At 39.3% G+C, this 15,903-nt stretch overlaps 1 protein-coding gene across 1 annotated transcript in view; it reads right to left on the bottom strand.

Moving 5' to 3' along the window:
• Positions 1-5,524: 5,524 nt before the first annotated feature.
• LOC131459807 (mothers against decapentaplegic homolog 3) overlaps positions 5,525-15,903 on the bottom strand; it is a 28,796-nt gene continuing 18,417 nt past the window's right edge. The window contains exons 2-8 of the mRNA XM_058629915.1: positions 15,282-15,475; positions 14,718-14,852; positions 13,183-13,308; positions 11,526-11,738; positions 11,291-11,428; positions 10,386-10,530; positions 5,525-8,829 (exon numbers count right to left, since the gene is read on the bottom strand). Coding sequence (XP_058485898.1) covers positions 8,706-8,829; positions 10,386-10,530; positions 11,291-11,428; positions 11,526-11,738; positions 13,183-13,308; positions 14,718-14,852; positions 15,282-15,475 — 1,075 coding nt within the window. The 3' untranslated portion in view covers positions 5,525-8,705. The remainder of the gene's footprint in view (positions 8,830-10,385; positions 10,531-11,290; positions 11,429-11,525; positions 11,739-13,182; positions 13,309-14,717; positions 14,853-15,281; positions 15,476-15,903) is intronic.

Here is a 15,903-nt window from a genome sequence, read left to right as displayed (position 1 = left end):
AACTACATTTATTTGTCATTGTGTAAGAATTTATGTGTAAATGAAAAGAAAACTCAGTGTTGCAGCGACACAGGTTTGCTCTTTTGGCATTTCTAAGCATTAACATAGTTAATTAACAACTTTTGGATTCTATGTTTCTGTCACAAAACTTTATTTTTTGTAGTATTTGCCTCGTTAACATTAAATATCAGCTTTTAAAGTGCAGGTAACTCAGTTTTAAACAATCAGAATATGAAGTATACAGGAGAATTCACTGATTTCACCGACCTATTGTAACATCATTGATTGAACGTCATTATTATATAAGGCTAGAGCAGTGGTCAGCAACTGGTGGCCTGCATTAATATCCAGCCCGGTATATGAATTCAAAAAATCTGATTGAAGATAAATAAATATTTGTTTGATTTTCTTCAGAATTCAGAGCATTTATTCTGAAAATAGATCAAGTGAGTCAAAGAGCATTATTAAGACATGAGTAACAGCCTGTGGCAATTTCAAGTCACTATTTAAAGGACTGGAAAAGCTCTTAAATTTGGCATATTTGCACAATTCTTAATAGTTTAGATTAGAAGAAAAAAAAGTTTTGCCTGATGAAGATATGATGTTTTGGCCCTGTATTCAATTTCTTCTAACAAAGTATCTAACAAACATCCACTCTATCAATTGTCTTTCTTAACAACATTCCATGCATGCTTGTGTTTACACCAAACATAAGGAGCTTATGAATGTTGTCAGAACAAAACGTCTCCTCCGTGGAGACGCTGTGACAGTTTCCTCTCGTGGACGTGCGGCACAGCTGACAGGAGAGGATGAGTGTTGGCTGAGGTGTATGTATGTGTGTGTTTGTGTGAGACATGCTGGCCCAAGGCCAACAGCAGCCAGTTGTAGAAGTGTCATTCCGTGTTGTTTGTCCAGACGCAGCTGTAGCGTTTGTCCAGACGCAGCTGTAACGTTTGTCCAGACGCAGCTGTAACGTTTGTCCAGACGCAGCTGTAACGTTTGTCCAGACGCAGCTGTAACATAGAAAGCCGTAGCTGCTCACTCACGTTGGCGGCGACTGAAAATGCAGCAGTCTGCGCTTGTTTTCCCCCCTCACCTAGTAACCGGTGACAGACATTCCTCAGAAAAATAGCTCATACCAGAGCCAGAAAAGTAACGTCGCATTCCAGTTGTAGTCGGAAGACGGAATTTACAAGTTGAGGAAACACGCCCCCAAAGTTGGATGACCAACTTTGAAAGTGTCATGTATACCGAGTGTGAGTGTCATATATACCGAGATGGCTGCCACCACAATTTTTAGTCTTAAATGCCCTTCTGTCATTTTGTTTTATTGTAAATCAGTTGTACACACAACACTGTTCAGTTATTATTCAGCTTCGCAGTTTCTGTGTGCAAAATACTGCATAGCTTATCGACTGGTTTTTGCTAACAATGGCTAGCCTAAAAACACTCAAACGCTGCAATAAAGCACTTAATTGCACTTCTGTCTTACTTATTTCAAATTACGTCAGTCTTAAACATAGTACTGATACATTTTTCTATCCGTACACATGTTGCTAAACTCTTTAGCGTGTGCTAAATACCATGTAGAGTGTTGCTAGCAACCGATATGGCTAACAATGGCTAACAACGGCTCTCTCGGGATTGTGTCCATGTTTATTGACTACTTAAGTGGAATACTAATGAATTGAGGTGACGTCACTCCCAGTTCAGAGTTCCTATATATGGAGACGCAGCGAATTATTATTTCTGACAGTTTACAGGATAATTATAGGCCTTATAAAAGTTCAAATCAACGGTCAGAAGGGCCAGGTCTGGACCAAAATCTGGCCAATTATCCGCTAGTGTGGACACTTAAAGAACACTATATAATATAAAAAAGAACTGCTTTGTCTGTCACTGGAAGAGAGAGAAGATGTGACAAAAAAGAGAAGCTAAAGAGAGACAGAGTGAGAGAAAATTCCCGGGCCCAAACGGTGACCTTTGCAAAGATGGATTTGTTTACCAACACATGCATCCTGCTGTCAACAGCTGCTCCACAGTGACCTTCACGTGGAGACGCCGTCGACGCCGCTCATCTGTTCATGTTTACGTCCACTGTCAACACTAAGCCGTGTCAATTCAACACTCAGCCGTGTTTCACTCGTAGCTCATTCAATCACTATTAGCTGTAATCATGTGGACTCAAAGCTGCTCAAGGTAACAGGCGTGTGGTGATAATTCCTCCCTTTCATTGGTGAGCGATACTTGCAGGAAGCTCTATTGTTATCGTCCTTTTCTCTCTGATAATGTCCATATTTGTGCAGTCACTGAATCTTTATCCTGATAGTCTATTATGCGGGGACTGTATATATTATCATTAATGTTGTCCCATGAAATAGTACATTATTACTGCTTATATGAAGCACTTGTCTGCGTTTGAGATTTGCATTTCAAATAAATTCACTGTGCTTTGATTTGCATTACAAAATCAGATATTATATGTCACTGTAAACATGCCATGGTGACACTTTTAGCGGGAAGTACGTTTTCTGAGATGTTGCCGATGTTGATCAGAATCAGATCAAATGTTTAGGCTTTTAATCAAAATAAAACATGGGACATAAATGAGAGTAATTATAAAATGAGGGCAATATTTGTATCTAAATAATCTGTGACTGTATGTGAGTGCATAGCAGTATGAGGTGGTGATACCTAATGTTTATGTGCATTTATTGAATATCCTGCTGTACAAACCGAACAGTAAACAAAGTTTGTTTCAAGCCACATAGAGTTGTGATGAAATGAGGGTTTAATAAAAAATAATGGCATGGACAAATATAAAATCTCTATTTTTATTCTTTGTTTTTGATTATAAAGGGTAGACATTAAACGCCTTTACCTTTTAATGCTATAAAATACATTTTTTTGGTTCTGTTTTCTCCTGTTTTATTGTGAATTTAATGGTTTTGACTCATTGTAAATTCCTCGCAGACTGAAATGAGCTGGACTGAACATAAACATGTGACAGTGCAGGTCAATTAAATAACGGCTTCACTCAAAAACAGAAGCATATTACAAACAATAAAAAAGAACCGTACAAATCCCTTAATTCTATTGAATGTCCCTTAAACATTGAGATTCGTCATTAAAATCTGTTATTTACTTTTTGAGTTATACTGTTTAAATGAAAAAATGAGTCCCCACTTGTTCTATTTTTCCTTCAAAAAACAACTCATACAATCATGTGAGTGTACACTTTGTATAATTGTATTATCTTAAATTTCTGCCAAATTAAAAATAATTTCACCTAAACTTTTACATCGGAAATAGCTATAATTGATTAAAATGAATCTTAATCAAGAAATAATAATGTTCTTCACTATTTTTTTTTTAATGTAAAACAGAACATTTTAAAATTCATGGATTCATAACAATGAAAATTGTGTTATAGCATTAAAAATATATCGGTGAAAGAGCTTCTAAATAATGGTGTATGAACCATGTTTTCCTGTACTCCTTTTTACCAGCAGGTGGCAGCATTGAGCTGAAACAAACTGATAACAGTGACTCACACTTACTTTTCCCTGAGAAGGAACATCTCAATATACACAATATCTGTTTAAGAATATGTTTAAAACCTTTAAGAAACATTCACTAAAGTTATTTTAGAAACTGACTTTGCCAGGAAGTTATAATAGTTACAATAACCAGGGCTGGCCCAAGCCTTTATGGGGCCTGAAGCAGAAGTTGATTTGAAATTAATTGTTCCAGGTATTACTCTCTCTTTTAGACTAGATGTAGTAAATTCACAAAGGTTTTGATCCAAACAAGTAAACTAGTTTAATAGTTTTTTTTAAACAACAAAAGTGCAGTTCTCAAGTACAAAATAAAACCAAATGACATCAGATAAACACTATTCAGCTGTTTTAAGATATCTAGATTTCTTAAATCCTTTTTTTCTTGAGCCAGCTGTGACAATGTCTGAGTCAAACCTGATAGAAGCTCGATGCTTCTAGAGATAAACATTTGCATTTCAACTTTGAAAAAAAAGATCTTATAGACTCTAAAGAAAAATAAATAAAGTACTTTTTGACTTACAACAACTTCCCCACTGCACTTTAAATTCACTGTGTTCAATCACATTGTCATACTGTTTAAGTGTAATTGAGCCCCCCCTTGTGGTTATTAATGTACCAGCAGTTACACCTGCACATTAAGCAGATATCATTTCCTTTTTAACGACTAAATGAGTATATTTTGGTCACTATAACAGTTGGATGTTGTAAAACAATTTTTTCTGACCTTTTCTTTTATATGAGAACATATTTAAACACATTTAGCTTGAGAAGACTGGTTTGTCTTTGTTTTGACGTCATTAACTGATTATGGAAATTGTTGTTAGCGACACTCTAGTCATTGCCCTTAGAAAAAAGTGCTTTTAAATTGTGTCCATGGTTTTTATTTGACATGTAAATCTGGGGTTCTTGACCTGGGGGCCACGGAGCGTCCAGTTTGATCAGTTTAAGTGAGGAAAAAGTCAAACCTTTTAAGAAAAGTATATAAAAATAATAATATTTATGATCATATTTGATATCATTTCAAAATAAAAGCATTTCTCTTGATATAGAATGATTAATAGTTCACAACATAAACGTATTTATGAAGCTAAATGAATATTTTAATTTAAAAAACATACAGAAATAAGTCATTAAAACTTGATATTAAAAGGCGGGCCACGTGACATTTATTGCTCTGCTCTGAATAGTGCATCAACTACATAAAACAAGTTCTTCAATGAGCTTTGATTTAATGTGTGTGCACAAACACAATCAAATATTTATGATTTCCACTTGTTTGACTCTGCAGCAAAGCAAACCACAGCGTTAATTATTAAAAGCGTGTGTGTGTGTGTGTGTGTGTGTCGTCTGTGATGACGCTCGGGGAGACTGTGGTGGAAACACACACACACACACACACACACACAGTGGTTACGTCAGCTGGTGTATCTCTGCAAGAATCACACAGATCAACAGAGGCGCTCAGCCGTTCAGTCATCACCGTAGAAATATGTGAGGAAAAGTCAACGTCTCACTTCAACAATAGACTTTCTCATGCACCGGAACTATTTGTTGACACAGTGAAGTGGTTTCTGTGAAAACCCCCCCCCCCCCAAAAAAAAAGCATCAGAACAAAAGCTTGTGAAAGGTGTTGGTTTGCATTACGTAGAAACAAGAAACAAGAGCGTGTCTGCTCTGGGCCTGCAATTATTTCGGTCTGTGTCTGACGACACTGACAACATTATTTACTGCACACTCAGAAATCAGAGGCTCTCTGCACATTTTTGTGGAATTAACCTTTAAAACTTAGAAAGAGAGAGAGGACTGACTCTTGCAGCTGGTTGTACAAGCCCCTCCCCCTTCTAAACACCTGTTTCTAACAGTCAAAAAACTTAAACTGCCATTGTTTAAAAACCATAATAGGTATCAAAACTTTGATTTAGGTGAGAAAAGTCTCAAGTCTTGTGACCCATTTAAAGTCTCTACATTAAAGTATGACGAACCTGTGAGGGCTGGGTCTAACTTCTTTTTTTTTTACTGTTTCCCATTCATGTGTATGTGGGAACTCTGCAGTTTTTATTTGCGATTTTTGTCGCCATGGTTTCTCGAAAGGCTTAGATAAAAAACTATAACAGATGATTGCTTTGAGTACTCCATGGATTGATTATTTCTGATTTGCCAGAGGAAACTGACGTACCACTGGTAGTACACGCACCACAGTTTGAGAACCCAGAATCACCACAAGATATATATTTTATTCATTGACCAACAATAATAAACAAAAATATATAAAGCATCACATCAACTTTTTCATTGGCAGAGAAAATAAAAATAAAAATAAAGGGTATATTTTTATACAAGACATCTAACAACACCAATTCAAAGCAAAAAAAAAAAAGTTCGAATCACAACTACTTATGATTACAGTGAGAATTTTAGACAAAAAGGGGGGAAAAATACACAAGCACTATAAGTTGAATAAAAAAAAAAAATCCCTACAGGGTAAATTACATTGACTATGGGGTTTTTAAGAGCCCATTAGGACCAGGACTGCTGTGTTCAAGGACACTAAAAGCTCCACAAAGAGCTGTGTTGTCTCAGATCGGTAGATGCTACGGTTTCTGAAACAATCCAACATTACAACAGTTACGAATCTCCATCATCATCATCATCATCATCATCATCAGCATCTACCAGCTTTAAGAAGAAGTAAAAAAAAATCTCATAGTTTTCTTTTTGAGGCCCGACAATGTTAAAGATTTAGCACCACTGGGCTGGTATTGACATCAAAAAGCCGGGTTCATATCATGTAAATAAGTTCTATAAAAATATTGTCCGTGTTCACCCACTGTGTCTTTGTGTGGTTTTAAAGGAACCAGAAGGAAGTGGATCCACTTCCACCACAGTGGGGGGCGGCTGAAAGGAAGCTGCTACGCTTTATTTATTTGTTCATTTTAAGCTTTTTTTTTGTTCTTTCTGCTTTCAGAACCATTAACATCAGATTTGGAAGAGGATGTTATTTACACACGTCTGTGTGTGTATGTACATATATATATATATATATATATATATAAACATTTCCCTTTGTAAAAAAGCTGTTAAAGCTTAATTCTGTCACGTCATGCAAGAAAAACACTCATTAACACATTATAATCTTAATGTGCTAGAAAATAAAATAAAAATAACTGACTTTTAAGTCAAAAGAATCATGCATCTGGTTTCTGTATATAAATCTGTTTTTTTTTGTATATGTATATATTTATATATACGATCCTGAGTTTACAAAAAATAGTCAATAACTTTAACCGTTGGTTAAAAAGGAAAACCAATGTCACGGATTGATGACGGTATGAATGAGAAATGCTAAGAAAGTCATGGTTCACCTGAAATCTCTCTCACACACACACACACACATAAGTATTGAAATGACATGTTGTGTGTTTGGTTCGAGACGACAGGAGAGCACAGGTGTGTGAGATGTTTTCAAGTCGTATAAAAGGTTAGGTACAAGTGACGATACACAAACACATTTTTGAAAAATTCCTGAAATGAATGCATACATTATTTCACGTATTCCTCTGACAAGCACTGATTCAGCTTTCATTAAAGGACCAGTGTGTAGGAAAGCACCCAATTTAAATGTATAGAGCATTTTTCCATTATACAGTTCTAGCACAACTCGACAAGTGATAGTACCTGGTGTTTTTTTTTTTATTCAGTACCTGCTCTTGTGAGGTTCCAAGCGAGCTGCGCTGATATTAAAAATGTGATGTCAACAGACTGCTGACCTGCACCTGTCCACGTTGAGAAGGTGCTATGAGGTCATGGAAAATGACGTGTCTGATACCAAACCGAGTACAGCAGAGCCGAGTAGTGCGAGAACTGTATAATGTAAAAGCAAGGGTCTTCAAATGTGGAGTTAAATGTGTCTCCATTCTGGTCTACTGTAGAAACACGGTAAACTCGGTCAGTTCTTATTTTTCAGAGTGACAGTAGACTTAGAAAAACACAATGATTAAGTTTAGATTCAGTTTTTTGTCTTCCCACACACTGGACCTTTAAATGTACTTTGTCTACGTTGCCTTACAATGTTAACATTTTACAAAAGTGAGGAGTATTATTGTCTTCAAATACTCAAGATAAGAGCTGTAACCTGTCGATCTTCTGCATGAGAATAATCTGGGAACGCTTTTACGGCTATCACCGAGGGACAAAGTCTAAAGGTTCAGTGTGTAACAGTGTGTTGAGGCGGAATTTAAAGATGCTATCCATATAAGTGTATGAGTTGTTTCAAAATAAAAGAATGGTTTGGTTTTGTTGGAGCCTTTAAGGGCCTTGCTCTGTGGAGGACGCCACTTTGTGCTTTCTACTTAGAAAAACGTGAAGGCCACCGTAGTTTCCTGGCACACTTGAGAAAGAGTAGAGCGACTGAAGCGTCTCACACACTGAACCTGAAAGTGCGTCATCATTTTTGTTTCTGTCTGAAATCTTTATATTTTTGTCTCATGAGAGTCAATCTTTGAAATCCTGAAAAAAGGAGACTGAATTAGGTTAACGTTATATTCCTTCACACAGTGTTTAAAAACGATACTCAGCCTTTTCTTTTTTCTCCTCGTCACCATCTTCATACTCTTCTGTATTTCAAATGCCCCAAATACAAAGTCAAGTGAAATGCATTAAACATGATCTTACACATGCTTCACAATGTAATTATGCTTAAAAACAAACATTTCTTTCTTTTCTTTTTTTTTTTATAAATCCACTGTTCACATACACATCTGTACAAAAGAGAGAATAAAAAGTATGACAATGAAATTAGGAAATTTGAACAAACGAGAGCAAAGAAAAAGAAAGAAAACTCCTCCTGTTGTTACAGCTTCTCTGGCACAAAGCTGCTGCTTAACAAAACAAAAACAAAAATCATACTTACATGGTACTGCTTTAATGCACTTGTCCCCTTGTGCCACAAACATGAATGTCAAAAGTGCTACTGACAGCTGGAGGGGAGGAACTGACCCAGAGACAGAACGAGGACGACAGACGTCTTTCCGCGCCGTCTGTACTGAAGCCGTTTCCTTTTGTTCTGCATGTGTGTGTGTGTGTGTGTGTGTTTCTAGTCACTGACAGGACACGTGTGCAGGAAGTGGCTGCATGGACGGCTTCCCCCTAGGAGACGCTGGAGCAGCGGATGCTGGGGGAGCCCATTTGTGTGAGCACCTTGTCCAGCCACTGCAGGGGGCCGTTCAGGTGCAGCTCTATCCAGCAGGGGGTGCTGGTCACCGTCTGTCGCCTGGGATGGACAACAGGGGGGGGGGGGGGGGGGGGGGGGTTGGAGAGAGCAGAAACAGATGTGAGGCGCACAAAGGAAGCTGTTGAGAGGACAGTTCAGTTTCGGCAAAGAATCTGATTCTGGAGACTGAAGACAAAACACTGGATGAACCATTTTAACGCACTTTACTACAAAGGAACATTATTTTAACCCCAACAAAGGAGGTCAAAAGTGGTCTGTTGGTTATGACCCAAGCGAAGAAGGACATTTAGGAGGGTTTACATGCAGAAATTGAATATATTACCCATAAGTAGGCTTCTTTAAGTGTGTAATTACTATTCAATAAATATAGATTATTCATTTTTGTGTAGCCTATTATGTATACTTGCTTTACAAGAGGGTGCCATGTTTGTGCAGTCGCCCCAAAGTGGAGTTTACTATGCATGTTATCTGTTATCCTTGTTTAACTGCTCTGTTTGATGTGGTAGAGGTGGGAAGTGGGAAGGAAAATGAATCATGAAGCCCAGGCCGACTCCTTTCCCACGTTGTTACCTTGTGAAAAATTATATTTCAGCTTTGGAAATATTGAAAACCGGGTCAAGATAAGAAGCATAGAGTGACAATCTGACTGTCCTGTTTTGAGCTTGATTGAAAAAAAAAAATAAATAAAATATCAAGCCTATATTATTATCTCTCTGATGTGCACAGGAAATGAATCAACAGATGCTTGAAAAAAAAGACGTCACTTAATCTTATGCATCATCCACACAGTAGTTTAGATTTGAACACATCTGAGCTGCCTGACCTGAAGGAATAAGATGCAACAGTTTAAGTATTCATTCATTTTTAGATTTGTGTGTTTTTATGAATTAAATGTTATTGGCAAACGCGACAAAAGAGAAAAGAAACCATCCAACGTCCAGCATGGGAAAAGACAGAGAGACTGAGGAGTGGGTGTGGAGAGAGAGTGTGAGAGAGGAGAAGGAGAAGGAGAAGAAGGAGGGCTTGGCTGTTCCAGTAACCTGAATCCTGCTTTTAAGTGAATCCACATGTCAGTGTTTGCTCTGAGAGTGGACTGCTGAACAGTCGCTCACAGCACAAAGGTTTCTCCCCTGTGGAAACCTCTCGTGCTTTCGTCCAATCGTGTGGTCTCCTCCGCTCCGTCTCCTCCTATCTTACTATCAGTGAGTCACACTAAGTGGAAAACAGGGTGGAGATGGAAGAGGGAAAGTCTGACATCTCATTTTTGACACAGCACATGTGTGTTTGTTTAAAAATAGTCTGGCGTGCCAGCTGTGGCCTGTTTCGACTGATGAGGCCTCGGCAACGTCACACACACACACACACACACACCGGATTCACCAGTGTGAGTGTGAGCAGATGCCTGGGAGCGGGGGCGACTGGATTGCGGGATGTGATTCACAGTCTGTTTGTTTCTATTGTCTGTGTTTACATATGGGTTTGCTAAGGACTCGGTCTTTACACTGTGTCGCTGAAAATAAAAGCTGGTTGTGAGGTTTTTTTTAATTTTCCGTTGAGGTCAAGGTTTACGCCGTTAATCCAAAGTGGCTGCTTACCTGTACTCGGCTCCCCAGCCTTTGACAAAGCTCATGCGGATGGTGCACATCCTGGTGAGCTGGTACACGGCCTCAAAGCCCTGGTTGACTGACTGGGCGAGCAAGGCAGCAAACTCCTGGTTGTTAAAAATCTTCAGATTACATCCTGGAGGGAAAGAAAATGAAGTTCATGTGCATGAGACGACCGACACACTTTCCTTTATGTTCTATGAATCATTTTTTTAAAGCCTTGAAAGTGACAAACTGAAGACGTTTACTATTCACTAGTAATACAAATTTAATTCTTCTGAACACATAAAAAGGGGGAAATAAAACAAACTGCAAACCAAGTTTAAATCAACACTAGGTGACTTTTAAAACGATAAAAGCAGATGTTTAATGATTTCTGGATCTTTATAACTGTTTGTAACCTCAGTTCAGGATTACTTTTCCCTGTTTTTGGCAGTCTGAGGCTTTTTTTAAACAAGCATACATTCTGCTGCAGATACATCTGTCATCTATACTATCCCAGATTTTAGAGTCTGCCAAAAAACGGAGAGGTAGAATATGCTGCTGGCTCTGTTTTTTTGTGTGAAAATGTGGAACAATATTTTAAACCTGGATGTGCAGAAATGGAGACATTCAAAAACTCGTTTTCAGTGTCACTTCAACATTGGTCTCATAACAGAAGTCCTTGTTCTTATTTTTCATTATTACCGCCATCATTTCTCGCTATAGCAGAGAATCAGCTTCCTGTGTACACTGGCACAGTTTTCCTAACTTGAAAGAGGCTCCATATTCCTTATTACAAGTTAGTAACACATTAAAATGATTTTGAAATGGTAACTTTAAGGCTTTAAATGGTAACTTTAATGTACATGTGTCTCTGGCCCTATCTTGTGTTGTGTCTCTGTTTCCACACACACCTGGAGGAATCTTGCAGACAGTGGCAGGGTGCCAGCCGTAGCGCTGGTTACAGTTGGGGCTCTGGACAAAGATGGCGCTGTCACTGAGACACTCGGCAAACACTTCTCCTCCGATGTAATAGAGCCGCACGCCGCGGCCTTGAGGGAAACAGACAGAACAACAAACATGCAGTGAGGGCGAGGGAGAGGGTGAGGTGACGTGACCACGGATGTAGAGTGCCGAGTAGAGTGCTACCGATATGTCTGCGCGTTAACTCCACAGACGCGTTGCGGTTGACGTTGGACAAGAGGCCGAGGCAGAAGCGCTCAGAGTTGGAGGGGTCTGTGAATCCGTCCACTGTCAGCGACGGCTGCGAGGCGTGGAAGGTCTCTCCTACTCGCTGGTTCAGCTCGTAGTATGAAATAGAGCACCAGAAGGCCGGCTCACAGTACGTCACGGGCTGAAGGTCTGACACACACAGAGAGAGAGAGAGAGAGACAGTTTGATTTGGTCATAAGAAGAAACAGAGTAGAAACAGGAGAATAGAGAATCATTCATTTAAACTCTACAGCTTTATCCTACACATGAGGGCTGTGGGGCCATTGGAGCCAGTCCCAGCTGACACGGGGCGATAGGCAGGGTACGGGGTCAAATTAGAGTGTCCAATTAACCTATGCATGTTTTTGGACTGTGGGAGGAATCCGGAGAACCCGGAGAAAACCCTCACTCACACGAGAAGAACACCAAACTCCATGCAGAGAGGCCCTAGTTTGAACCTGGGTCTTTTTGCAGAAATTGGGCTAATAGAAAATCAAATTACTTATATTTTAAATGCCCACTTTCACAAATCACATTTGCCTCAGTGGGCTTTACAATATGTACACTTTCTGTCCTTAGACCCTCCATTCAGGTAAGAAACAACTTCAAAACAAACTATTCTTCCAGCGAAACAATGGAGCAAACATCAGGAGAATCCACAGAGAATGGATAAGTCTACCAGAACGGACAGAAGAAGATCAGCATGCAGAGAAAAAAAGTTGGTATGTTGGAAAAGGGCGATAAGAATGTTGAAATATTGAGAAAAACATACATTTGTTATGAAAAAAGAAAAAACGTAGTAGTTACTATACAATAAAAAGTAGTGGTACTAGTTACGAGACACAGGCTGAAATGTGCTTGAAATTGTACAGGAGGGCGGAGACAAATGAAAAACTGGAGCAGGTGCCAGTCTGATAGAATAAACGGTGGAGAAAAGCAATGAAGAGCAAAAAAGAAAGAGGCATAAAAAGGGGGCTGAGGAGGATGTAGAGAAAGAAGAGAAAAAGAAAACATTAGGCTGGACTTGCGTCACAAGATGTCAAAGCCATACGCCGTTTCCCCGAAATCTTTTACCAGACAAAATGTGGAAACTCAGCCCTCAGTGATGGGACACTGGAGCCAAGATGGTCAAATTACAGGCTTATCCACGATAGTTTTCAGTAACTTTAACTGGTTCTGGTCATTTTGCTCGTTTCCCCCCTCGACAGTCTACGCTCTGACATTTTTGTCCTTGACTTTGAAGTTCACGACAGATCTGGAAAATGAAACGGGTGTGATTTTGTTATTTCCCCAGGAGCCGTCCAGCCAAGCCCTCCTGGAGCTAATAAATGTAGGATATTGTCACTGATGTTAGTGTTGGCTGGATGGTGTCATGGCCTGTTTAGCAGCTCACGTGGAGCAGGAAAAGACAAAGGCTTCTTTCAACACCTGGTTTCCTCTAACAATAATGGAGTTAAACAAACAGAATCCCGACTGGGAATATACACACCATTGAATCATTTGTCAGTATGTGAGCACAGACACAGACACACAGAGAATAACACAAACCCTGAGGAAGCGCGCGCACACACACACACACACGCACAACCCTTACCTAAGTTGCTGTGTGTGGGTGAAACAGGGTTCGGTGACAGGTTTGGGGAGCTGGTGTCCATGCTGTGGGTCATCTGGTGATCGCTGGTCTCTCCATCCTCACTGAGGTAGCCAGGTGGTGGCGTTTCTGAGTCATACACACACACACACACACACACATACACAGAGGAACATGTTGAAGCAATGCTGCACAATAACTCACTACTGCAAAAATGTGTCAATGTGTGAATCTGGAAGGGCGGAACAATGAAGTAATTGGTTATAAAAGATACAAACACACACACATCTTTACAAGTGTTCTTTTATCAGCATTTTCTGATTTTTACCTGCCTGTAGTTGTTATTATGGTCATGTTTTAGTGTTTTTATTCTTCTTTTATTATTGTGTTTCTATTTATTTATGTTTATATGTTACCTCGAAGTTTCTATTTGTGACTTTGTCTGAAAGTGCTGCTTAATTTTGATATTCTCAAAATCTTGCTGACTGAGGTGAAGACAACAATTCCTTTCCATTTGTATTTTCTTTGACTCTAATTTGTTACTTTGTTAAGTTACTACATTGCAATGCTCGGTGTTTTTCTGTTTCCACATTTCCTCCACGGCTGCCAGTGAAGTGAAACACCTGGTCGCGGGTATGTCAGCCAGACTTCCCTTTATATTTACAATGTCAAAAATGTTTTACGTCTCACTGTGCCTAAGTAAACACAGTGACAGGTTGGTAGTTCCATAATGTCACATCCTGGTCTTTAATGAAATATCTATTTAAGGTACGATTTTGGCTTATTTGTTTGTAATTTGTGACATAAAATTGAACATCTACACAAAGCAAAGAACTGTATTGCATTAAAATTGTATTCTACCATAATAAAAAGTATCTTCCCTGAGTATTGTAGCATATATGCATCTACATATGCATTGAATCCTCTATGATTTCTGATTCAGTGTCTCATCTATATTTAATATTAACAGACTCAACGTGTTTCGAAGATTATTTAATATAAAATATTTACATACAAGTCAAAGTTTAAAAGATCACTGACACTTAAAGCACTAACGTACACCTGTTTATAAGAGATGCCAAATCGTGGAAGTGTCTATGCTAGTTTCAGGCCAATAAAATTTTCATATTATTCTCCAGCACACACATGATTTAAATAACAAATGCATGTGCCTGTGCATGAAGCGAAACCGTTTCCTCTCTACACATGTCAGTGTTCTCTCACTCCCTGATAAATCTGCCTTTTTTAAAAGCAACTTTCTCTAGGTCCAAGAGCAACGGATGTTTAATCGAGACGGGAAATGGCACTTTGATTGCTTTCTTGCAAGTTCCACGAAAAACCAAACCTATGACTAATAAACCAAACAAACCAATATAACGTAATAGAAACCCTGGATTTATAAAGCACCTTTTCAGGATACAGAAGGGACCTTTTGAAAAACTCAGAGCTGCTGTGGCAGCCTTTTCTTCCTCCAGTGTTGAACTCACACAAGGATTAGGTGGATTAGGACACTTCCTACATGCACTCGGTGCTGGTACCTGGTATGTAGTTGCTCTGGGGCTCAATTCCAGCAGGGAAGTTAGTGTTTTCGGGGATTGAATGGCTGTAGTCATCGAGTGGCGGGAACTCGCTGGGAATTTCTGTGTTTCTGGGCACCAGCACAGGTGGGAGGACTGTATGATGGACAGAAAAACAGTCACACACACACACAAAAACAAACATAAACAAGACGTCCTGGTTACACGTCTGGATAAAACACTATTTACCAACAGAGCAATTAAGTTGGGTGCATAAATGTCAAGAGCAAATCTCCGACTAACCCACTCACGTGTTCATATGCAGATCACCACTAAAATGTAGTATTTTCTTAACTGCGAAATGAAGAAATGCCCAAAGAAATTTCAGCTAAACCTGCTGGTAATTATTGGTTTATGCCATTCACTGACAAACAGATGAAAAATACTTAATATTATAGAATATATATATATGTTAGAAAACAAAAACACTACTATGGTAGCAAAGTGAAAGTTAGTGAAATAAAACTATGCAAACATGCCAGTGTCTGCAGAGGAGGGAGTTTAAACAAGCCCCATGCTTCATACCTGGTGTCTCTACTCTCTGGTAATGGTACGGGTTGACACACACTTCATCCTTCTTCGTGTGGAAGGCGTACTCGCACAGCTCCACCGCCCGCAGCTCGTGGTGCGACTGCAGGTCGGGCCAGCGCCACAGGCGGCAGTAGATGACATGGGGAAGACCTTTCCTGTGGGAAACCTGCAGGCGGCCATCGAGAGACCTGCAGACACAAGAGCAGGACGCAGAGGTTTGTCAATCACTGATGATTAAAAAGAAAAACAATTGTCTCGTGCTCAGGATATATACGTAACTGATGAATGTGTCAAAACTGAATCTCCGAGTCACAGTAAGGAAATGTGGAGAGGTGAGTGGAGGAGTCCTCTCTCTGTTACAGTCTAGAATCTCATCATTACATGTCTCTAATTCTTACTCACTGGTACTTTAAGCAATAAGAATGTTTGTCATATAAGAGTTCACCACACGCACACAACCACCATCATCACACTCTCAGTGTGGCGTATAGTCTCTCATTGGATTCACGCTCCCAGGGTCTTCTGCAGGGGTCTTATTGTACATTTTAACTGTATATTGTAGGTAGATCCACTTGTTAAGTACTGTTAAAGGACTATGGATGTAATTTAGCTAGGC

Source organism: Solea solea, chromosome 5 (assembly GCF_958295425.1).
Source record: "Solea solea chromosome 5, fSolSol10.1, whole genome shotgun sequence".
Classification (NCBI taxonomy): domain Eukaryota; kingdom Metazoa; phylum Chordata; class Actinopteri; order Pleuronectiformes; family Soleidae; genus Solea; species Solea solea.
This window is presented reverse-complemented; position numbering and strand designations above follow the sequence as displayed.